General features: G+C 36.8%; 1 protein-coding gene across 5 annotated transcripts in view; it reads left to right on the top strand.

Annotated features, from left to right (window-relative positions):
* The window catches only part of Klc (kinesin light chain), a 146,634-nt gene that overhangs the window by 117,697 nt on the left and 2,059 nt on the right, over window positions 1-26,878 (top strand). For 4 of the 5 annotated variants that reach the window (XM_089092014.1, XM_089092013.1, XM_089092012.1 and 1 more), the window contains exon 10: window positions 4,669-4,793. The exons of the other annotated variant lie outside the window; for it this stretch is intronic. In XM_089092014.1, coding sequence (XP_088948140.1) covers window positions 4,669-4,793 — 125 coding nt within the window. The remainder of the gene's footprint in view (window positions 1-4,668; window positions 4,794-26,878) is intronic. 5 annotated transcript variants of the gene reach the window in all.

Raw genomic sequence — 26,878 nt, 5'->3', positions numbered from 1 at the left:
TTGAAGCTCATGATTATTCAAATACCCCTCGGTTTTTCTGCACATTTGACCAATGTTTCATTTTGAATCTTTTAAATGGACTTTTAGCTTGCAATAGGTATTAGGTAGAAAAATATTCGCAAAACGGAAAAAAAGCATGTTCGTGACATACAATTTCTCATTTCTGACGCCAAAATGACGTTCCACAGGTCACTCATCGACGTTTTTCCAAAATCGTGGCAATATCAGAAAAAACAAGAATCTCTTCTTCAATCTTGTGTTTGTAAATGTCAAAAACATTTACAATTAGCATTAGGATTTTGATGGGCATCGCTAGATGGCGTGCAGTGTTGTTTCCAATCCAGGTGATCAGAGCACTTTGGAGTACTGTATCGATGGACCTGTGGCTGTTCCTTCAGGCAAAAGGTTTTATGGTATATCTTGTAAGTTTTACTGGACGCCATACAAAAAATCCAGTGTTCTTTTTTGACTGCTATTAACGACGGGTTATTTCTGTAAGCCAGGGTGTTATATTGCATCCATGTTTTGCAAAAATATGCTGCTATCAAAATCCCCATTTTCCAACTATTTCTATAAAGCCTTTATAGAAATAGTTGGATTCGTTTTATAATCTTTTCTCCTTTATAATAAAGGAGAAAAGATTATAAAACGAATTAGACTGGAGCCCTCCTCCCAAGCTCTTTTTCCCCAAAGACATCCGATCAAAAATTTGATATAGCATTTTGATTCAGCATAGTTGAAAGGTCCCATAACTATGCTTTTGGAGATGACATGAAACCCCTTGTTCACTCTTTAAGCTAAACTTTGGCTTTTTGTCATAATCTTTTAAGAAAGACTGCTCAAACATGGTTGTCTTGTTGACTTTAGCGTAAAAAATGGTTTAGGTGTTTAGTTGTTTTAGAGGTGTTTAGTTGACTTTACGGTAAAGATCGAGCGTTGAGGAAGGGGAAGCCCCCCCCCCTGATATACAGAATAATTTCTGTTCGTTTTAAGTTTTAATGTTGCTCCTTGCATTCAGTTGAAAAATAAACTAGTTTTTTTTAATTTAACACCTAGAAGTATGATAAAGAGTATAGATATAAAGGATTACAAACGTCGTGATTGTGAATATTGAATGTCTTTCTGAACGTATGGAATTGTGATTTTTCTGAGTTGTGATTTTCTGAACGTATGGTTTATTTAAAAGCAGATACGAATTTGCTCAGCACAGTCTCATTGGAAGCTTAACCAGGATAACTGTATTTGTAAGTTTGAAAAATAAATTGTTAATATTGGACATGTACTTAGTAAAATCAAATAAATTTGTACAACTGAAAGTTGTGCTAGACATACCTGAACATATTTTATATTGTGATAAATTTAACAGATTATGTTTATTCTACTAATTTCCCAGTGTCTTTAATCAAATATTTAATTAATATTACAGTTGCAGTTTAATTAACCTGCAGGAATATTATGGAATAACAGTTTTATTAACAATTTATTTAACAGTTTTATTAACAATTTATTTGATTTTACTAAGTACATGTACATGTAAACCTACTAAACCTCCCTTGAGTGCATAATAGTGGGTGACTTTAACTGTAATTTAGAAGTTGACATTAGTGCCCAAAATAGTCGTTGTTGCATTCTAATAGGGATACTTGAGAACCGTTTTACTATTCACCGGAAGAACCAGAACTTTTCGTATATCCACCAATCTGGTTCTACGTCCAATCTAGACCATATCGTTAGCTCTAGTTCTTTGCCAGTACGTGAGGTTCTTGTCCTTCCGAATAGTTTCAGTTCGGATCATTTCCCAGTTCAGTGTATTATCAGTAGGCCTACCTCGTTTTCCGCTGCGAATAATTCGTCGATATTCACTCAGAGGTGGCATGAGGTTCCAGTTTGGCGTAAAATTGATAAAGAAAAGTTTCAAGATTCTTGTGATCTTGTTCTGTCAAAAATTCGCGTACCGTTTGACCTACTTATGAAATTCTCTCATCGTGATGAAAGAGATGCGCGTCTAAGCCTTAATATTCATTATGCCGAACTAAACAAGGCTCGTCTATTTTCTAACTCTCAAGGAATACCCGAGTCTTATGCCAGATAAAAAACCCAAGAAAAAAGATGGTCTTCGAACCCTTTGTTACAACTAGAATACGACTGAGCTACCTTTTGTTCTGGGATATGGAAAGAATGTGGTAGACCACACTCAGGAGTAGTTAAAGAGATTAGAGTTGCATCTAAGCGTAGATTTGGGAAGGAACTTGCTCGTCACCGTGTGCAGTTGAAATCTGATCTTTCTGAAAAACATTTTCCATAACCTAATCTGTTATGGAAAATGTTTGATAAGAAGGAGTCAGCGGGTCTCGAGTCAGATATCCCATCTTTAACATGGATAAACAATTACATTGATGAGTTTTCAGCCCCAAAACATGATCTTAACATTTCTGTCCAAGAAAAGCTTTCATCCCTCCTCTCATCAATTCCAGATACAGATTTCATAGTTACCCAATCATAGGTTGCGTCCGCGGTCCGACGGTTGAAAAAGAAGAAGTCGGCTGGCATTGACCGTGTATCCGCCCTTCACCTTAGCCATTGCAGCCCAACTTTCATGTTACACCTAACTCTTCTCTTTCAGATGATCTTCACTACTGGACTCGTACCATCGGCATTCAGTACTGGGTCGCTTAGGCCAGTCTCGAAGAAAGGAAAAAGTACTTCGGAATGTGCTTCGTTCAGACCGATCACAGTAGCACCAACGCTTTGCAAAATCTTTGAACTTTTGGTCATTGATGAAATCCAGGGAAAATGCTAGACTCCCCCTTCCCAGTTTGGGTTTCAGAGGGGTCTTGATTATGGGCACGCCATTTCTGCTTTGGCTTCAGTCTTGATTGACGCTGTTGAAACAAAGGAGTTCATTGTTATAGGTCTACATGACGTCCGCCGTGCCTACGACTCACTTCCCCATGACCAACTCATTCTGGATATGGGAAAGAGAGGTGTACAGAAGGACATCCTATTACCCATTAAAGACATGCACGACCACCTACAGGCTGAACTCTTACGTCCTGGCGAGGGTTAAACCCTTACTAAATATACACAAGACGTTATGCTCTCATCCAGAGATACTCATGTTGCACCAGTAAAAAAGGATGATCGATGAGGATCAGCCAGGTCTCCTTGTCCCTTTAATACTTGTGTTATTGAATCACAGTCTACTATCAAGACAACATGCATAGCTCGTGGCAAAGACGTTACAATGATAGCTTACGCTGATGAAATTCTGAACCCCAGCCACATAGTCGCAGGTACAAAGAACACTTTCTCCACAATACAATCATATTAAGTCACATTGGGCTTGAATTTAATCGGTGGAAGTAGGAGATTCTTCTGTTAAACTTGCGCTAAGAAGAGGTCTCGTCTCTGAGGCTGGGAGAACTATCTGTAGCCCCTGTGTTAAAAATTATTTACCTTGGTTTACCTATTGGAAAGGATCTAAAAACTACCCGCTCGCTTCTTATTGATCATCTCTGTAAACGTCTGGCTTTTGCTTACAGTAGAGTAGTCTCATCTAAAATCCATTTCAACCGTTTAATTCTGGATCGACTTTATAACGCAGTATCCCTTCCCCATTTCCTGTATCTAAGCCCGTTTTGGAGAATTTTTCCCGAGCCAGAGAAAAGAAAGCTCAGATCCGCGTTTTTTAAGTATGTGAAGTTCTTGTTGCGGCTCCCGCCGTGGACAAGAAATTCGCACCTTGTTAAAAAATTTTAAAATTGCGGTCCCACCCTTGGTACCGTTTGCTAAGGCAGTAAATCGCTGTCCATTTAATTTTATTTGCACATCTCTTGTCATATTTAGTCTTTTTGCCATCTCTTGTCATATTAAGACTAGTTGATTGAGTCCGTTGATTTTGAACTGAAGTTATCAAGTATTTTGCTGTTAGTTGGTTAGGTTAGTTGAATTGAAGTTATCAATCGTATTGCTTATGTTTCTTCAGTACTTGGGAGTTTAAAAAGTAAAATTTCTTACGTACCTGCAGTGCAGTGTATAATTGAGTTTTTGTTTCTCGTCTTTGTAATTTGTTCGATTATTTGTAATGTGTTGTAATTGTTTTTTGTGTGTGTTTTTTCTTTTTTAGTGATAATCCGTCTTTTGTACCTTTTTTTGACGGGTAATAAATAAATTAATATATATATATATATATATATATATATATATATATATATATATATATATATATATATATATATATATATATATATATATATATATATATATACAATATCTATATACAATATCTACATATACAATTGTTGCTACTGTGATTGAGCACCACAGAAGATTTTTTTTTTTCATTTCCCTTTTTTTTTCATCTTGAGGTTTTTCTCTCTCTTTGTTTTTCGCAAGCGATGATCCATTCAATACATTTTTTTCATTATAAAAACCTTTTCATAGCGACTACTTTGTCATGATAATGGTGTCGAGCACGGTTGCAGGCTTTGCTGAATTCTAATCGCACGCAACATTTTATTTATATTTTACTATTATTCAAGATTCTGCCATGGCAATTGTCTGAGCTCTGCCTTGTTTCCTTTGTTTATCTTTTTCTTGAGTTTCTGTCTCAAGCTATTGCACGTTTTCCTCTTTTTGCTTCTCACATTTGTGCTTCTTTTTATTTAGTTTGGCAGCCTGCGTCGTAGTTCCTCTATCTCGAAATTTCGAGAGCATGTCAGGAAATCAGTCGAAAAGGTTGAGAAATTGATTTCCCGTGGTGATGTCACAAGTCCTAATAGTGATTCATCAAGGTACTGCGCCTCTTTCTTATTCCTTTGCTTCTCACTCTTTTTCATATTTCTAAGCTTTTCTTTCTTATTTTCTGTATGGCACTCCTTTTCGTGGTTGCAGCGGCAGCTGCAACATAGTGGAGAACAAACCACGCCTTGTGTGAACCAAATTTTGTTAAACTTGTTTAAAAAGCTCTCTAGTAAGAAACAAAATGCCATTTGTAGCTGATTCAGGAATGGTAACTATATTTTAATTTACCTTAAATAGTAATTACATAAAAAAACAAGTTTTTTTAACTGAAAGTAAGGAGTGACATTAAACCTTAAAACGAACAGAAATTATTCCGTATATAAAGGGGCTGTCCCCTCTTCAACTCCTCGCTCTTTACGCTGAAGTTTTTTATTGTTAAAAAAAACAGTTGTGAGAAAGATTCTAACTTTAGCGGAAAGAGCGAGGCGTTGAGGAGTAACATTAGTAACATTTTATTATTAAATACATAACTTTTTATTAGTAACAAAAATACATAACTTACAAATTAACTCACGTAACGAACTTCTATATGCATATATTTTTAATACGTATATTAGGGGGTTTGCCCCCTATTCAATACTAAGCATGGGCACTGTTTCTGTTTTCTGTTTCTGTTCTGTTTTTAAAGTACCTGTTTCTGTTCTGTTCATGTAAAAAAACAGAAACAGAACAGAAACAGATGACCTGTTTTTTTATTTACCTGTTCTGTTCTGTTTCTGTTTTTATAATAGCTATTTCATCCTGGTTCTGTTTTTTTCCTACCTGTTTTTCTTCTGTTTCTGATTTTATTTAAGTGATACGAGAATGAGATATTTGAGAATTTTGAACTTACAAAATGATTTTTAAATTATAATTTGAAATTGTGTAGAAGCGTGGTTACGCCTCATGCGATTTCTAGAATTGGAACGTAAGTAAAATGATGGAACTCAGTCTGTCAAGTGTATCAAATAGTGCTGCTTGATTGTTTCAGCTAGGCAGAGTTAGGGACTAGAATTCAGATGATAGTAGGTATTTGCGTAAGTGTTAGCAGTGGCGAATCCAGGGAGGACCTGGCTCCCCCCTCCAAGATTTTTTCTGGCACCCTCATTCCTTACTTTTTTTTCACTCTTTTTAGAATAAATTTGTCAATTTCGTCAATTATAGTCAAACACGTGACTACACCACGTGGTTTATGGTTTTCTCAGTGAGAATGAAAAAACAGGAATTTTCTCACTTGAAAAACCAGGAATTTTCTCACAGTTATGGTTGTTTTCATGGATGGTTATGTGTGTTGTTCGATTTATTTGATGTTTTTATGGATTTTGTCAGTGAGAATTTGAAAAACAGAAACTTTGTCCCGTTCATGGATTATTGAGTCTAATGGGGGCAGGTCAATGACACTTCCTTCTTGTTGTTGTTGCTCGGTGCAAATGTTATGATCCAGAAATAGCATTTGTTGTTGTGGATAAAATTGTTCAATGTTATGAGTTTCCCGGAAACAGTTAGATCACGTGTTTCCTTCTCAGCCAATCAGCGAGTCGGATACATCCCCCTTCTCAGCCAATCAGCGGCCTGCTTACATATAATTTTCCCCGTTACATAACAATTCGCCCTTGAGATTTCGTATATAACGGACATGCAATGTGATTAAATTATCAGAAAGTATTTTGACACAGTGTAAACAACTAGAATGGATAATATTGATGAATTAGAAGCCTTGGCAACTAAAATTTACCATTTAAGTTCCGTTTTAGTACATTTTCAAATAAAATTATTTTCCTTGGACATCCTCCAGTATATTCAGCTAAAACATAAATATATTTCTTTACCCCAACCCCCCCCCCAAACCATACGAACATCATTATAATCAATGAAAAAAATAAAATATATTCTTTTTACCCTAACCTCCTCCCACCATTGTTTTACAATCCCAAATTCTCGCAAAAAGAAATAATTATCCTTTCGTTAAATTTTGGCTTTTCTCAATTGTAATCTTTTCTCTAACTGAGACATCCATCGCTCTGTTGTTATTAGCTCGCTCTGATTTGACACAAGACTCCAATGTGAGGCATGTAATGAGCTCTGACCCTTTTTAAAGCATTTCCTGATCGTTAGCAGTTTAGATTCCATAGATTTCACAAATTCAAAGGGATGCGACTAAAAACCTGTTTTTATTTATTGGATAACTGAAAAAGAACCATAGCTTAGATCACTGCTTCAATCTTTGATTAAATATTTACATTTTCAACGTTTAGTATTAGGGGGGACTTTCTACAAACACACGATACTGTCTTTTTACCATCACAGGAAGCCTTAATTCTCACATTCACCCGTAGGTTATCACGTTCGGTGGGGGGAGGGGATATTTTTCTTGATCTGTTCTCCGGGATAGTTTCCGGGAGTGTTTTGTTCCTCGGTCTGTTTTTTCTGTAGGTGGGGTAAATACCAGCTATCGTAAAAGGATATGGAAAGATAAAAAATACCGTTAATACTTTAAATGCATCAAACAAGGCATGCTCAAGGCATATTAAAACCACAAAATAACAGAAACGCATAAAAATAATAAATTAGGTTGACTTTTATAGACTGAATTTTGAACGACTCAGTGAGCCATAATTCTTCTTTCTCAGATTCAAAAAAGGATGCAATTAGTATATTTCACGAAATTTTTTTACGTTGTGCTTTCTTAGTGATAAATGCCTTTCTAGACAAAATTACATGGATGATGATACTAACTTTCTTTCTTTTAAAAAAGGGAGCAAATTATTTCAATACTAACTTTTTTCTCTTCTTTTTAAGGCCAATTATGAAGAATGTCTGTCGCCTCCACCCACTAAGAAAGCGAGGGCCAATAATGCGCCCCCTGCGAAGGCGACAGTTGTGCAGTATGGTCGCTGGCTGAAGCCACCCAAATACGCTGGCCAATCCAACCTTAATATCGACTATTCAAGACCGACACTGCCTGTAAAAGCCGCAGCCCAATTTGTACAAGAATGTAACGCCACCGGTCCCTCCACCCTCCAACATGCCCTACCCGGACCTTTTGGCACCCAAGCCCAGACCGATTATGCAAATGTAAGCATTTTTTTCCCACCTTTCATATGGAAATATCTATCAATTTCTTCCAACTTTTATAGGCCATTTCTGCATGCACAATTTTCGAACACTGCGTAAAAGTATATCTCAGTAAGAATATTGAAAGATTTTTTCTCCCCAAAGGAAATATAAAGTTCTTCCTTTTGAATCACGTCAAGTGCATGCATTCACCCTTTTGCTAAATTAGATTAGTGAATCCAAAAAATGCGCTATATCCCGCTCATAATAAGGTTAGGTAATTTCTATTGCAATATAAACGAATGGTTCGCCTTGCCTCTACAAATATTATAAAAAAAACTTTCTATCTGAATGAGTTGTGTATCATGACAGGAGATGGCTATCCTTTTCAAATCATGTTTTTTTCCCAGTGCAGATAAAGAGTATTAATATGAAATTTTATTTGGAGGAATTGTTTGAACAAAATCAAAAACTAGGATTTCATGTTTTATATTATAAATATCTTATATTAAGGTGGGGCCGGTGCAGAGTCCAGAACGGGCCGGTGAGCCCAGGACGCGCCAAGGGAAAGCGCTGTGATAACCGGCTCGGGGGGGGTTTAATAGTGGAAAGTGGGAAGGGGTGGAGTTGTTTGAACACAATCAAATTGTCAATTCTATGTAAAGCGGCGTTTTAGATTGTAAATATATTATATGAAGTTGAGAATTTGAACTTTCAGAATATCGATAGTTGAGGGGGACAGTGAATTAACCGAATGCTAATATTTGAATACTGCTAATACTACTACTACTACTACTAAGTACGTTTTAAAAAATATGTAAATAATAATCCAAATTTTAAACAGTAGGGGATGATTTGAACACTTTGAAAATAAGCTATTTTTTCATTTATAGTTTGTCCTGGTTCCATACTCGCCATCTCCCCCTGCTCGGCAGTGGGGGAAGGAGAGGCCGCGCCTAGGGGGATTTACAACAATGAAGCATCTACTATCAGTGAATGGCGTGGTAATTGTATAGCAATACCCTTTAACATTGACGACGATTTAAGTGATTTTTTTTTAAACGTTGATAATGGCACAGCTGAGCAGGGTAATGTAGATAATTCAGATTCGGACTTAGCATTGCTAAGTCCGAATACTATGCAGCTTTTGGACGATTTTGTTGGTGAATTAACGGGAAACCCTTCCCCCTCAGATTGCATTAACATGTCATCACTTCAATTACCTGAAGTGGAGACTCTTCTCCCTGTTATTGACAACGTGGTGGGATGGGAAAATAACCACGAGGTGGATGGGGATAAAACTCTCTCCGATTTTCAATTAGCCAACAGAATTTTAACTGCAATAGTTGTTTACACTGCATCGTTCTGAGACACTTATACTACACGTATGGGGGGAAAATTTTTTTTTTACTTCATATAAACTGTGCAAAACTATGTATACAAAATTTAAAAAAGACGGGAGACCCAATGTCGGTGGGTGGGTAGGAATACAATTAAAGTTTCTATTGTTTTAAAAGTGTTTTATTTAAATGAGGGGGAAAGTGAAGTTTATTATCATTATGTAAATTCCGAAATGCGTTTGGTTTATTTGAATTTAGAAAATTTTGAGGGTGTTTTCATGGATTTGGTAGCTCAAATTATAACACATCTTGAGAACTTTAATGAAAATGAGAGTGGATCTTTAGTTCTTTTTGTTGAAAATTTAAGTGTTAATATTTGTAAATTTAAGAAAGATTTTATTTTAAGAGGGGGGCATGGGGAAAGGGCAGTATTTTTAAATTATAATCAAGATCGAGTGGGTGGTCATGGTGTCTAGTGGATTTGTTTTGAAACAGGTCAAATATATTTGCGATTTATTTTCATGATCTAAGAATTTAATCTTTATCACGTAACGCTAGTAAGACGAATTAAGATAATTAGGCTATGCATGGGAAGGACGGGTCTGATTTCCCCATTGTAGATTTCTCATGCTTAGAAGGAAAATACCCAGTAACGCTTCGATTCATTGATATTTTTGAAAGGGCTAATGCCCACTTAAATATTGGCGTTACTGTGGTACAATACGAAACAGAATTTGAAGATGGAAATCGTTCTAAAAAGAAGGGGGTGGTATTTCCTGTAAGTGGTCCGTCAGTTGATGTGGTCAGACGCTTGTGTTGTTTGCTATACGCACCGCCTAATGGACCGCATACCATTGGTCCTTTTAATCCTATCTCTGAAACTCGTAGGGTTCTAGTGAAAGATCAAAAGGGATGAGGAGTAAGTTTCTACATCCTAACATGCCTGTCCTTATTTTGGACTGAATTAAAGTTACGAAATCACATGAGGTATTGTAGCCGCCATGGCTACCAGACAGTTGGAACGGTTTCAGGGTATAGGGCAATTCTACGCTTCAAGAATTTCTAAAATACCCTTCTGCAATGCAACGAAATATCTTTAGATTGCGAAGCTAATCTGGTGGAGGTGAATGATCCCCAATATCCAAACCGAGTCAAAGAACATCAGGCTATTGCAGTTTCCTATGCCCACGCACAAAGAGATAATTCTAACACCATTCGGTTGTTAGAAATCGTAGAAACATGGGATGAGGGGTTCAATTGCATGGACAAGGCGCTGACTAAACTGATTGGCATAGCTAATGGTGCTATTTTTAGTTTGATAAATACTCATTAACCAATGGTTCTGTCGGTAGAGGATCGTTGCGCTATTAAAAATAAAAAAATCTGTGGGGGCTGTAAGGGAAAGTTTGTAGAGGTGGATACAGGGACTAACGGGAAAAGAGGGGGGAGGGGGAAAGTCAGAGATAATTATCATTTTTGGCAGGACATATCCTCGGGGGGTAGTAATTTTAGGGGGGTAGCGCATTAATCATGTAATTTAAATGTTATCCACCAGTTTTTTATCCCTGTTTTCATCCACAGCTTTAATTATGACTTCAAATTTATTTTACCAGCGCTGGCACGTATGCAGATGGAGGAAGGGGGAGTAGATTGTCCATGGGTAAATAGTTCATTTACCTATAATATTATCACCAAATCGGCTGAGAAGTTGTTGCTTCTCGAACTGAAATGGCAGGCAGTGGATAATGGACATATGTGCTGGAATAAAATTAGGTTTTTAGATTCTTTTAGTGTTTTTCCCCAAGGCATTGAGTCAATTGATTCAAGTGCAAAAAAGCGACAATTTTGATAGCTTTCCATTGCTTAAACAGCACTTTCCGGACGGTGAAATGTATGATCTGTTGACCTGCAAAGGTATATACGCATATAACTATTACTGCGCTGACGCACGCTTAAGTGAGGTGAAACTACCTCCAATTGAAGCTTTTTACAATTCATTGACCAACAGTGAATGCACAGCCGAGGAGTATGAGTTTGCCAAGAAGGTGTGGTCCAAGAGGGGGTGTAAAAATGGGTGGGATTATTGTAGACTGTACTTGGCCAGTGACGTTCTAACTCTGTTGGATATAATCTGTAAGAACAGAGACAAAATCTATTCAGAGTTCGGGTTAGATATAGGCTATTATTTTCCCACACCCCATTTAGTGATGGATTCAATTTAAAAAATTAGCAGGGAGGAAATAGGCCTAATCACCGATGTAGATCAACACCTTTTTGTAGAGCGTTCAATGAGGGGTGGGTATGTTTTTCATGGGGACCGCATCTTATCAACCGATCCGAGCGGACAAAATAGCAGCACCGGTGCAAAGTCAAATGCAGTGTTCTTGGACATGAACTCATTGTATCCCTCGGCAATGTCACACTACTCTTTGCCGTGTGGGAACTATCAATGGCTTGAGAATCCTTGTGAGTTCCCCAATATTAACACCGTCGAGGACAACAGGTCACAAGGTTGGTTCTTTGAAGTTGACGGTCACATTCCGCTGGTGCTTCACGACTCAGTCAAAGATTTTGTCTTTCCCTGTATCAATCGGCCCGTGAGCAGGGACTCTCTGAGCCCCTACAATCGTTCATTGGTTGAGGATATGGGAATGCACTGGACTCCCTCTAAACAGAAACTGATTGCTGATTTGGACCCTAAGGAGAATATCGTTGTTCACCATGTTCTTTTGCACTGGATGGGGAGCAATGGTTTCAAAATCACCAAAATACACAGGGTCATGCAGTTCAATCAGCGACCATATTTGAAAACGTTTATCGATACCATTGTTGATAAATGCTCGAGAACACATTCAAAGGTGGAGAAGGAAATGTACAAGCTCATTCTAAATTCAGCGTTTGGCAAAATGTGTGAAAGCGTTCGTAATAGATCTAGCTGTGATGTCATGACGGACCCTCTAGAGTGTGCACGAATTATTGCCGACCCCAATTTTACATCATTCACGAGCATAGAGACTGGCATGGTTCTTCTATACAGGCGAAAGCGAAATGTAGTGCTGAACAAGAATATAGCAGGCGGCAGTTCAGTACTAGAAATTTCCAAAAAGCTCATGTTGTAGTTTTTTTACAATGTGTGCAAGGTGCAATGGCCACGGGAGGGGGAGGTTCAAGTTTACTATGGTGATACAGATTCTCTGCTGTTAAAGGTAAATGGGGCTGAATTGGATTTATTGGGTGATTTAGAAAAGGGGGAACACATCAGCTCGCGGATGGATTTCACCAACTGGAATCCATCCCTCTACCCCGAGCTGGTGAAACGTCAAGCCCCCAACCAACTATTAATGTTAAAATCAGAGACGGGGAGTGATTTGATATCCAGGGGGGTGGTCCCGGGCCCCGAAGTCTATTTCATTGAAACACATAATGGGGATGAAAAGCAGGCGTGTAAAGGGGTTTCTACACACTTTGTAATGAGCAATTTCAACATTAGTGTGCACAGAGACTGTGTAGAAAGCCTATTGCAAAGAGTACAAGTGCTTGCAATTCGCTCTCTACAGTATATAAATTATACTGTAAGAGTGGAAAAGAATGCAATATCATGTATATCTGACAAAGTCTATGTGCTCGAGAATGGTGTGAGTGTCCTACCCCACGGCCACTACCGTATTTCAGACCGAGTTGAATGCATTGACTATCGCAATCAACTTGGTCTGGATAAATTACCCTAATCTGACTAACCAACTAACCACCACCACCCAACTTGTTCTTAAATTCAATGTTCCCACCTTAGCTCATCTTCTCATCTAACCTGACCTAATCCAACCCACCTTAACTCAACTGTTCATCTAAACCAATCACTAACCTCCACTAACCCATCCACTAATCTGTAGCAGTAGGCGCAGTGACCGCACACCTTATGTAGTGTTTTTTTTTCCCCCGCCGGTCCCGGGGGGGGGTCCCGTCCGCGGCCGGCCGGCCTTCTGCCCCGCGGCCCCCGGGGGATGGGGGGGGACACCACACCTTTAAATTCACCGTAATGTGTTCAACTGTGCTAGTTCCGTTTCCGTGAGTGTATTTGTTTTCAAGTGTGTTTTCTGTTTTTTTTGTTGTATAGAAAAGTGTTTTTTTTTTTTTTTTTTTTTTTCAGAAAAGTTTTTAAGTTGAAAATAAGTGCTTTAAAAGATTGACAGAAAATTGTTGTACCTAAAAGTGTTTTTTTTTTAAAGAAAATAAGTGCTGATCAATTACAAAAGTGTTTTTTTTTATTGTAGTGTTATCATTGCCGAGCAGGGCATGTTGAACAAATAGAGTTTTCATGTTGACCATCGGAGAAATTTTGTCAACTGTTCTTGTTGAACAAGTGTTATTTTTATCGTTGTGCAGTTCATGTTGACTGCAAATATTTGTTTTCATACGGTGCCGTAATAAATGCTACCGTTAAATATTGTTTTTTTGTTGTTCTTGAATAGATAGATCTATGGGGAAATTATTGCTACTTATTCATTGAGCACATATGATTTACAGTTAGTTGCAGTCCGACTGTTGTCCCCAACAACAGTATGTATCAATTTAAAACACCCTTCAGATCGTTTCTGTGTGGTCCCTCAATGTCGGGGAAAACAACGCTTTTAACTAAAATAATTCAAAATTGTGATAAAATGTTTTTGGAAAAACCGAAAAAAATCTACTATTGCTACATCCATACCAATACAATTCATACGGGGACTTGATGTTTTCAATAGTATTGAATCGAACTCGTGGTTGATTATTGATGATTTGGCTGAATCCATTGAACAGTTCTCACAGGAAATGCTACAACTGTTCACCGTTCACTCCCATCATGTTCACATTTCCGTTACTCTGGCTCTACACAATCTGTCTCATCAGATCAAATGTAAGCGAACCCTTGCTTTGAATTGCACCGTCTATATTATCTATCGAGTTGTACGTGATTCTAGCTCGCTCATAACTCTCAATAAGCAGATATACCCCGGCGCCCCTAAATGTATGTTGTCAGATTACACTCAGGCAACTATCTAGCACTATTTTTATATTTTGTTGGATTTTAACTAAAGCACGCCCACTGATCTACTCCAAGTCATCAACATTTTAAACAATGAAATTACAGTATATCTACCGGTGAACAGTAGAAAAGGCCATTAGTCACCATTATGACACTGAAGAAACTACACGAACAACGGCATCTATGGTCTAATTCAAGCACTTTCCCACGGTTGCTTAGGAAGGCCATACTTAAACACGGTACTTGCGCTGATTGCGATACTCTACAACTCGAGCTACGCTCGAACCACAACGTGGTTAATGTACAACGACAGGGAAGTGCTAGACAACAGTACCCGCCACATCGCACACCTTTCAATACTATGGATTTTAAAAACAAGGGACACATTATTTACAGAACACGGCTCCCACAAGCGGTTGTGTTCACCTTTAAAATATTACGGCCATGAGGCTCAGTAACTGTTAAGGTTTTTATATAGAGAATTGATGCAGACTCTAAAATGACATCATTTTACCTTTTCATCTCGACCATCGAGTCTATTTAGGGAAATATACAAAAATTCGTTAATGACGAGAGTATTGACGATGACAAAAAACTGCTTTTACTTCAAGATGCATTGCGACATTTGGTCAAAAATAAGCCTTACTGTGAGAGACTTGCCCCCGTCACTGATCCCTCTCAACAGGAAACATCTCCTCAAGATTCCGCACAATCAAAGGAGAAGGACTTGAATTCAATTGTATTAAAAATTGGAAACGTATTGCCATTGACCTATCGAGAACAGAGTAAAAGAGTATTAATTTATCTCATGTTGGAAACTGGCGATCAAGTTCAAGTCGAGAGCACAGGGAAACGAATTATAATTCAGGTAAAAAGTTATAATCTAGTTGATTTAATTTGCAATATGGTGACAAATCGTAAAGGACTCATATCCTTTGATGATAATCTATACACCTTTCTGTATGTATCAATCTTTACTAAATGTCTTATTGGCAATGAGGAAATTCTAAGAAAACTAAGAGAATAATGTCCTCCTCCTCCAAATCAATTCATGATAGAGAAAGATTCAAAATTTCAAAATATACTCAATATTATTGATTTTACAGTACTTTTGGTTGCTTCTCAAAGTGAAGACGAAGTGAGTCACCCACCAGTGTGCAAAAGGGGAGTGGACATTACACTACGCGTGTACGCTCGAAATGGATGAATTTTTGAAAGGTGTATATGAAAATACTGGCAAGGCGGGAAGTTTAAGTTCTCCCAAAACGCTTTCCAAAGCTGTTTCCGACACCATCAGATTGAAAAAATCAAAAGGGTATCTAGAAAATGAACCGAGTTACACACTGCATCGTAATCACAGGCTTTACAGTAACAAATATCGACAGATTAAAGCCTTTTTCTCTCTTCTTAGAATGCAAATGGATTTTTTAACTTAAGACACGATTAAACAGCCTGAAAATGTCCCCTACAAAATATAGTATGATGGAAGTCAGTATCTTTTTTCACTCTACATATACCATTCTATCACGATCAGAGAGAGGTGTTAAAGTTAATCGGGGCATTTAAAGAACTCTAGAACAGGATTCAAACAGAAAAATTCAATTGGATCATGGCAGTTAATTTGTTAATCCACAGGTGCAAAAGTTTCTTTTGAAATATAATAAAATACTTTACGATAGTCACAGTCCTATAAAGGCTGCATTGGCTTAACGATTAATAGGAATGATTCGTCTATTAATTTCAAAATTTTGTACCCTGAAAAATAAACCGGCTTTTATTCATGATTTAGATAAAATCATGCAGATATACAACCATCGACCCCATCGATCTCTGTCCAACTCTAGCCCTCGGGATGTTCACTATAGTGAAAATACATTTGATACTTTTCTAAAGCAATACTCAAATGGTTAAAAAGAGAAAAAAAAAGAAGAAGTTCAATGTTGGGGATACTATTCAAATTAATAGAACCACCAATATTTTTGAAAAGCGGAATTATTTATGGAGCACTGAACTTTTTAAAGTGTCCAAAATCCTGGACACCATACCCATAACTTATCGACTGCGAGACACCAAAGATGATGAGATTCTCGGCGGTTTTTATGAATATGAACTGCAAAAAGTTAGAGACAGTAGTGAAATTTATCAAATTCAAAATATATTAAAGAGTTGTAAAAACCATCACTAGAGACAGGTGCTTGTTCGCTGAGTAGGATAAAACTCAGATTTTGATTACTGGGTCAGTGCTGAAAATATTGACAATACCCAATTATTTATATGTGACTTTAAAGTCCAATGTTTCTGATCCTCTTTAAAACGATTTGAAAAAAACAAGTGATTTTTGGACGAAACTCTCCCCCAAAATCAAATTCGACAACAACGGAAAGTATGAATTGGCTCTTGTCGACTGTTTTCTCAAAAATATCTACGATTTCCTGAGAAAGGATCGAAAATATGATGTAAAAAATAGACCATATGATTGGCCGCCACCACCAACAGGTGATCAAGAACAAATTCAAAAGATCAATTGGTCGGATTATCCATATATTGAATTACCCTACGAGGAATTCACCTGTATGAATGATTTATGTCGTTCCATTTATAAAAGAATTTCCACTCGTAAAAAGGGTGCTTTTCATTTCAACTATTCGACAGAGGAGTGACAGATTCACATTAGTTCACCTAATGCCAGTGAAAATTTTATTCTCAACGATAATCTAAAGGATGTTCTTGGCTTAAAGCTTAATTTACTCAAAGGCAAAAGTGCCGGAAATACGAATTTCATTTTTGCTTACTATCTGCCTACCTTTTCCATGGACACTTGTATATTTCTCTATGCTTCATTTGTGGAAACATCTCGGGTTGGTAATTCAAATGTTTCCCTCCTACGAGTTCTTAAACGAAAAACCAATCAAGAACATACTCACCACTACAATATAAATCATCTTCAGTATAGTCCCGTAAACACGCCCTATTTGGAACTCTGTCAGTTAACACTAAAAACCGAAGTGGGTGATCCCATAGCAATTTCAACAGGTTTGGCTGTGATTAAATGCTATTTCCGACCCATCGTTCAAAAGCACGATGTCTAAAAAAAAAGTCGTGTTCACTTGTCTTGATCTTAACTGCTATTCTAATACTCTTGGACGGAGACGGCAGGGCAATGGAATGAACTACAGCAAAGGTCGCTCGTCAATGTCTGGCTACGGTCTTGGTAATTGTTTTGCTAAGCTGTTTCGCTCTTCACTACCACTGGCTAGAAAATTTCTTTTACCGGCTGCGACAGATTTTGCATCGTCTACACTATACGATTGGGGCTCTGGCAAGTATTTACAAAAAAGTGTTTCGGAAAATCTTAGGTCCAGTGCGCAAATACCTGGCGAGGGATTAAAAAGAAATGGTAAAGGCTTAAAAAGGTCGAGAAACAATGCATCACTCATCAGTCTCCACTCAGGTCGGAAACGAAAGACATCATCCCTCTTGTCAAAGAAAAGAAGGAAAAAGCCGACACGTGCTGTAAACAGAAGTCCCAGAAAGAAAATTGTCAGATCGAAACTAGATTTCTTCTCCTAAAATGTCCTACCTACCGCATAAGGATTCTCAACCTTCAATCACCGCTTCATTGAATCTATTCAATGCTGAAAATGTTGATGTGAGTGTCAAGCATGGATACTATGAACAATTTTATCCACAACAACCCCTCTCCTATATTATCCACTTTCAAATTTAGTCCAATGAAGACTACTTCATGGACTTGTCTTCAACATTTATAGATTTGCCAATGAAAATCCAGAAATTTAATAATTCATTACCAATTTAAGGTAATGGAACATCCTATGAAAATTGTGTATTACCTAATTTATTTCATCAAATTAGTGTCTACATCAATGGCACGCTGGTGAGCACAAGCACCACTCTCTTAAATTATACAAGCTATATGCAATTCATGCTGCTGACATTCAATTCATAAATGGGATTTAGAGGCGTCTCCAATTTATATTAATATATTACTAATACTGATAGTAAATATACTCTAAAAAATGCTACAACTAGCGAATTACGTTTAGTTGGAAAAATATTTTAGGAAAAATTTAATATAACACAATGGCTACCGCCAAATGTTAAAGTGGATATAAAACTAACGCGTGCACCCTCCAATTTCATATTGAGAAAAGAACGTGCTGCCAATCCTGATATAAGTCTCTCCCTCACCTCGGGAATACTTAATGTACGCAAACAACAGGTCATGAGTTCTGTAGCTTTGGCCGTGGAAAAACTGTGAGCCAATGGCAAAAATATTAAACTACTTGGTCCACATACAATCAACCCTCAGCGTAAAATTAAACTGGGCTCACCCAAATTCACCGATTCATCCTTTATCATTGGTGAAATCATGTCAAAACTATCATTGGCATTTTTAAAAAGCAACAGTGAACAACGATCATGGACTTAATGTCCAAATAAATTCGACATGTTTGGACCTTTCTCTTTTTTATGTAAAGTAATCTTCATCCCACTCTATACTTTCTCCTTTGAAAAATTCTATTGACCTCTGTATGAGTCGACCATTCAAACCCTATATCCTGATTCGTAACTACACGAAAATTATATAACCGAAGATATTTAGGCTAAAACACATGGTATTATTGTATTGGATTTGTCTGGCACACAGGATATGAGTATAGCACGTACAGGGAGTGTGCGTTTAGAGTGTACATTTGCCGACCCATTGGCTGAGAGTATTGCACTAATCTCACTAAATCAATATGAACCCTATTGGGAAATCACTTCCAAAAGCAGTGTTCTACTAAACTTGGCGCCATGAACACCAGTCAAATAATCAGTGTATTTAATATGAACCCCTACATGTCACAGTACAAATCCTATTGTCTGCCCTCGGACTATCTTTAAAAAATTCAAAGTGTCAACAATACCTTGATTATTTTTAATAGCAGTCCGTCGACTGTGCTGACGGGTCATTGGCTGTGCATCTTTCAAACAATGAAGACGATTGAATTTTTTGATCCTCTTGGTCTACCCTATACATTCTACACACCTCACATCAGCAACTATATTGAGAGCAGTGGGAAAACTATTATTCAAAATCGGAAGAGGGTTCAGGATCTAACGACTAAAAGCTGTGGCTTCCATGCGCTACTATATTTTGTGTTCCGATGTCGCGGTTATACTTACAAGCAGTTTCTCCATATTTATGTTGACAATCCACGTCTGAATGACTTTCTAGTGGAAAATATCCTCTCAGACCTATATAGTATTGATTTCAGTGCCCTAAGAGTAAAGTACTTAAAAATTTTTTCTGAATTTCTTTATTAATAAAATGCATATATATATATACAAAAATGTCTTTAAATCTTCACTTTAGATTTCTCCATCTTCGATGTATAAGCAACTATCGTGAACCACTAATGCTGGTAAATCATTTGGATTCACTGTATATTGATATTGATTGACTGCAAAGTCAGGGTCAAATTTTCTACCGTACAATGTAACTTCACTCTTTTTATGTCTCTTTGTATAGTCAATGATACTGTTTGCAATCATAATATGAAATTTCCGAGTTTCAATCTGACTATTTCAAGCAGTGTCACATACAGTATTTTCAAATGGTGAATCACATTTTTTCATAGAAAAATAAAAATCACTTATCTTATAGTAATTGTTGGAGGTTTAGCCACAACTATGTCGTAGAAACCAGATTGTCTTGTTACCCCAACTGTGTAATCGTAGACCAGATTCCTCTTCCCAGAATAATTTAAATCCACGACGATACCAATCTCGTTGAAATAAACTAAAATCACGTTTGGGATTCTTTCCAATCATAGCGGGGTAAGTATTCTCCCACTGATCACATTTATCATAGTGACAATTGGAGCACAGGTGCCCTCTAGGATGAGAGTCACACACCTCCTCAAGACATGAATTTCATCCTTTAATTTGTACTGCATAGCCTATATGTAATTTTAAAGGATTACATAATTTACTATTTTCACTATAGTCATCTATAATTATACAATTCTCAAATTGAGTCCAACTGCCAAGAGTGTAAAAGCACAATGGACATATATAGAACATTTTTCGGTTTCCGATGTCAAATCACTCACAGCTAAAACGAAACTGATCGTCCCCGTTCGATAAATTCAACGTGATGGACATGGGGGAGAGGAGTAGCTCTGTGACGTCTACCTCTTTCGAATGATGGGGGGAGCCATCTACATTGAATCCATTGGCAATATTTTCAAAAGTATATCCACAATATGATTCTGCTTTGTTTCAATTAATGTATCAATAAAATGACTATTAGCATTTGAATCACAATTTAAAAGTTTCATACAATAGACCAATGGGGGGGGACTCAATCCTCATTATATTGTCAAGTGTTCCCTGACAAGAGAATATCCTGCGTTTAAGAGATAACTCGAGAAAATCATCATCCAAAATCAAATTGTTTTTCCATAAACACTAGATTTGATCTACTTCTCTTTTTCTTAAATGCACTAATTTTTCAACCCTGTTACTCTGAGTGTTGACTTTCGACTGACAACGAGTCATTAGCTCTTACCCAGAAAAGAAAGAGAAAATTTTCGATTTTTAGATAACTTCAACTAATAATTATAACAATTAAAATAATATAGATCAAGTACAAATAGCTATAGTATTTACCGTCCTCATTATGTTTCACTATCATACTTAAAGCATATAAAAGTCTATTCACATGTGATATATCAACTTTAGCGGCAAAACATAATTGATCCTCCGTTTTAAATTTGCTCCAGGATATCACATATCTTGCATATACTGCATCCCATTCCAGACAAAGCCGTGATCGTTTCGTAATTTCCACTGCAATGTTTGATGCTCTTGTACTATTATCATCAACTCCACTATCAACTTCTAATAGGGTAAACATTCCACTCATTGTCATCAACACAAATATATATCCAAAAGAGTAAAGTCAAAACTGTTCTTGTTCTCACTCCTTGAATTCTATTCACAGACTAATAAAACTCTAGCAAAAATCCTTTCTTTATATTCCCTCCGTCGCTAATATGTAACCAGCCCTCTGATTGGCTGAGAAGGAAATATGTGATCTAACTGTTTCCGGGAAACTTATAACATTTGGCTTGAACAACAACATCAAATACTATTTCTGGATCATCCATAAAACAGACATGAAAAACATCAAATAAATCGAACAACACACATATCCAACAATGAAAGCATAAATAAATATGACAAAATTAATGTTTTTGAAATTCAAAATTACAAAAACCATAAAACATCCATAATTTGATGTTGAGTTCCGAGAAAAACATCAAATAAATTGAACAACACACATAACCATCCAAGAAAACAACCATCAATGTGAGAAAATTCCTGTTTTTTCAAGTGAGAAAATTCCTGTTTTTTCATTCTCACTGAGAAAACCATAAACCACGTGGTGTAGTCACGAGTTATATATAGGTATCTACTGTTACTGTCCAGGAGAAACAGGATGCAAACAAATCACTTATTACTGTGTATTCTGGTTCTAGTGGCAGGGGTAGGGCCTCTATCTCGTACATTATATGGGCAATAATTTGCACCTGTAGCGACGAGAATTTTATTCTAACTGTTTTTATGGAAGTTATGCTTTTAAATAACATTGACTTGCTAGGATTACCATGCTGGTGTAAACATGATAAATACTGATTATTAATTTGTAAAATTCTCTTAAATCCTTAGTCAGAGAGCAATGTAAATGTATTGAAGTCTTGTCGAGTAGAAATATATGTTTTTACAAATCTTTATTGCATCAAAATAACAAGATAGCCAAATATACTTTTTCTCATGTTACTAAAATCAATTGAAATCCTTTCAAGGAAAAGCCTAGAGTTGAAACTAGCTGATTTTCTGGAAGGGCCAAATTCTTATAAAATGCTGATATACTTTTCTCATTCAGTAGGATACCAATCTTCCGGTGAACAAAGTATTTTTTACCATACAGAAGAAAAAATTCAAAAAATTAACAATAAGCTGTGAATTATTTCATGTATCTGTCTCATAAATACCAATTATAGACAAGCTTATTCCCGTAAAAATTAATACTGAGCTTCAAATGGTCTAAGTTGTTATGAAACCGTAGTTGGGATATGTAATTTTGCTTTTATAAGCAGACAGATGCTTTGGCTTATTGTGCCAACAAAACTGCTCAGGAGGCAATTGGTCCCTTTCCCCCTAGTTATACCAGTGAGGTGAAAGAGGTCAGGTATTTGGGTGGAGGTGCAATTTTTAAAATAGTAGGCTACTGGAAGGTGCTTCTAATTTTGTAAAAAAAAAAAAAATCCTAAAATCTACCTTCGTGCTAAGAAAATCATGATGTCATCTTCTGATGACGACTTGGATGTTCCAAGTAAAACTTCTCAGCTATCTTTATGGGTATCCCATGTGAAAAAAGGAATAAAAAATAGTATCAGGTGCAACTTCTGAAATCTGTCTCTAAAGGTTAAGGGAGTCTCTACCACAACATTTATTTACCTTCTTAAAAGGAAGCATATAACTGACGTGCACAAAAATGAAGTATATGCGGCTGGTGTAGTAAATAGCAATTTCTATATTGTGTATCGAATAGGTGAATTCAAGAAAGAGTTGGTTACTTACAACTGTTCCATTGTTTACTAAATTAAATGACTATATTGTGCATACAAGTGGTGAATTCCCAACAGATATTTTAACTTACTTACAGTTTCTTCACAAGTTCCGGGCTAAAATTTCTATATTTAGCGTTCACGCAGTGAATTCTAGTTTATCATAATTTCTCGAATGAAATTTCTGTATTGTGTATCCAAGAGGTGAATTCAAAGAAAAGATTGTTGCTTACTTACATCTTTTTCAAGCTATTTTACATTACAACTTTTTAAACCCAAACCAACTCAAAAAAATATATATCAAGTCAGGCTGCTGCCCTAAAGAAAGTTCCCAATCGCAAAGCAAGTGACACAGAGGATAATGAATTAGTGAAATATAGAATAAGAATAGTAGACAAACGACCATTCCTTATTTCTAATAAATCAAAACAAACTGCTCTATGGAAGCTCTGCTACAAAACCCTGTTTAAGGACAAATTGGCACTTACTGTGTGTGTTAGGCCAGATATGAAACAGCTTATTTAAAATACAACAGGGGGCTTAAAAGCACCATCCTGGGGAACTGTGCATCATCACATAAATGTTGCTGCCAAAAAAAAAAGTTAAACAGAAGGCTAGTGAAAATGGTTCAGACTGCTTTTCTGTTCCTTTTTCTGAAAACTACGGAAGTGTCTACGGAAGAGGGTGTCGAAAGTAATGGAGAAGAATAGTGGGGAGCTGGGAGTCTGTCAGAAAACGAGGTCGCATAATAGGCTATCCGATGACATGTTACACAGTTTATCTGGATCCTTCAACATTTGGAAGGTTTTCACTTGGGGAACGTTGTCTGGTCTTTCAGTCTTTGGCACCATTACTGTAGAATATATTAAGTAATGGTGCAGAGACTGCAAGAGACGCCACTCCAACTCGCGTTTGTACTGCTGAAGTCCTTGAGGCTGTGGTAGAATCCGATGGGGAAAGCTAATTCCAGTCGTTTTTGGATGCAACAGGTCTCAAAATCGTAAGACGCTCCTGCAGTGTTAGCAACTCTGCCGTAAATGCCTTAAGATCTTTTGAGGAGAAACTGCTAGTCTATTTTTTAAAGTGTTGTAGAGCTTTCCCGTAAGGTATTTCTTCTTCATTAATTTACATAAATACAGTAGTGCAAATTTATATAAATCCTAGTGCAAAAGTGCAATTTTCTTATATTACACCTTTGAATTATTGACAGATCCAGATTTTCTTAGGGGGGGGGAGGATCGGCTAAGAAATAAAATTAGTATTCTTGGATTGTGTGATTATAGCTAGTTATAGTCGAGGATGTCACTACCCTTTCTCCTTTGGGAATGGAATATGAAAACGAACCTACATAATCAAAAGCATGTCCACTCCGTATTCTTAAAACAAAATTTAAAATAGTAACAATTTCTATGATAGAGCAAGTGCATGCGTTGGAGAAAGTACTTTGTGCCGCAAAGCAACGGAAGTTTTTAAAATAAATTGTCAAAAGCTACAATTGTCGTTATATTTGCATCCCTTTCTAAACCTATTCAAGAGAAGAGAATTATTAAAGAAAGTATTATGCAGCAAAGAGTCTAAGTTCATTTGAAATTCAGAATTTGAGAAATTTCACATTACTTATTTTCTTAAGAATGAATTTGGTGGAGGGAATAGAACAATATTTTCTAGCGCAAAGCACCGTAAAAATTTCCGAAGTACCCTTAAACCATTAATTTGTCTTTTGAAAAATGTTCACACAAATTGGCTTGGAAATAATTAATCTTAAGAGGCTGTTTTAAGCTGCAAGGTAACAAACAATTTTTTTAATTGGCAGTAAGAAGTGTCATTTTCCCGTGCATTTTTCTTCTTTCTTAATTTTGTTTAAGATTCCACACATCCGGATAGAGTAAGGGGGGGGGGAAGCATGGTCTGGAGGGGAAAATTTTCCCTTCCCAAATCAACTATATGCTCTGCTTAAATACTAATCACTTTGAGCTGACTGCGTAATTTCATGCTGAAAATTATTTTTTTTCAATTGTCTCGAAGTCTCGAATAACTAGTATGTATTATAAATATAAAAGTATATTTTCGCAACGGGAAAAGGGAAGAAAAATAACCATAAAGAAAAAATTATAGCGATATTTATGTGCGCAGACAATTTTTCGCCCCTGTATTAGAAAAACTGCTCTTTTTTGCGGAAAAAATGCTGCAAGAGTACTAGGTTTTCTCGAAAGTGTTACCGCCACAGAAGAGCACTACCCATGGCAAGTGTAGTTTTTGATCAGAAACAGCTGTTTAAACAGCTGTTTTTTTATCAAAAACAGGTGTTTTCTGTTTTTGCCAAAAAACAGATCAGGAACAGAAACAGGTCTTCTGTTTTTTGTTGACCTGTTCTGTTTCTTTTCTGTTTTATTCAAGCCCTGTTTATTTTTTTCTGTTTCTTCAGAAAAACAGAACAGTGCCCATGCTTATTCAATACCTCACTCTTTACGCTAAAGTTCGAATTTTGTTCCAATTCTTTAAAAATGACCCCTTGATCACAAAGGCTGTTAATTAGAATACACAGCTCTTATGAAAAGTACTAAAAAAATCTTTGGCTTAAAGAGCGAGGTATTGACTAGGGGGTGAACCCGATCATATACGTAATAATTTCTGTTCGTTTTAAGTTTTGATGTTGTTCCTTACTTTCAGTTGAAAAACTTTTTTTATTTAGTTTCTGATCGTTTTTTTTAATAATGCTGGGAGATCTGGCCCCGTTCATAGCAATTTTCCTTCCCCCATGAAAATGTCCTCCATGGAAAGATCCTCACACGTAACTCCCGACCCCCCCCACTACCGGAAAAAATCGCTCCTGAAAACGTATGTATGCTTCCCAATAACCACTACTACATGTAAACATTGGGTAAAGTTCGTAACTTTCAGCCCTCCCCCCAGAAACTCTATGGGATTAAGTCATCCTAAAAGAAATAGTTATTATATTTTCGACCATGTTGAACAAAATGGCTATGTCAAAATTTTGATCGGGTGACTTATGGAAAAAAATTAGCGTGGGAGGCGGCCTAGTTGCCTTCCATTTTTTGGTCACTTAAAAAGGTCACTAGAACTTTTAATTTCCGTTCGAGTGAGCCCTCCCACGATATTCTAAGACCATATTTCTTCTGGCAAAAATTACAAAATTCCACATTTTTGTAGATAGGAACTTGAAACCTCTACAGTATGGTTCTCTGATACGCTGAATCTGATGGTGGGATTTTCATTATGGTTCTATAAGTTTTAGGGGTTGTTTTCCCTTTTTTTCGAAAATCGGGTAAATATTCTCAGTCCCGTAACTTTTGATGGGCACGACTAAACTTGATGAAACTTATATATTGAAATCAGCATAAAAATTGTATTTTTTTTTATCTATCTATTGGTATCAAAATTCCGTTTTTTAGAGTTTCTTTTAGTATTTTGTTTTTGCCGGGTCGCTCCTTACCTACAAATTCGTTACCACGAACTGTTTGATATGTTATTTTGAAAACAAGTTTACATTAATTTTGAAAATAGCGTAAACTCCCTCAAATATGGCGTCGAAAGAAAATGGAAAGTACACCAGTGGAATTGTCACTGTCAAAAACCCATTTAAGGCAACTCAGAGCTCCCTCCTCAATTTAAAAACAAGAAAAGTTTTCTGCGTGGCTAGTACTGATGTGTCCTCTTTTTTCTCCCTGTTTTTCTTCGCCATTAACGGGACACTGAAACATCAATTAAAGCTTTTAAAGGCTCATTTGAAGAGAAACTGCTATATCCAATGCAGTGGCGTAGTTTCGTCAAAATCCTCGGGAGGGGGGGGGGGGGCAAAGTTAGAGTAATTTTCCCAAATCAATTAAAAATTACAGTGAAAACTTAAAAATGAACCATATAGTACCATCAAGTTAAAGATATATTAAAGAAAAGTTACCCATTTCTGTGGATGCTTGAGTTAGGCAGACTTATCTTAGTTTTAAACAGATTTTTGAAGAAACTAAATTTCAGCTGGGGGTCACTGGGGTCTCTGGGGGCAAACTGAGGTATGGGGG

This window comes from Artemia sp. Qi Xiang Cuo, chromosome 7, assembly GCF_049724085.1.
Source record: "Artemia sp. Qi Xiang Cuo chromosome 7, ASM4972408v1, whole genome shotgun sequence".
NCBI classification, from domain to species: Eukaryota; Metazoa; Arthropoda; class Branchiopoda; order Anostraca; family Artemiidae; genus Artemia; species Artemia sp. Qi Xiang Cuo.
The sequence above is the reverse complement of the archived record's forward strand: the minus strand, read 5'-3'. Positions and strand labels throughout refer to the sequence as shown.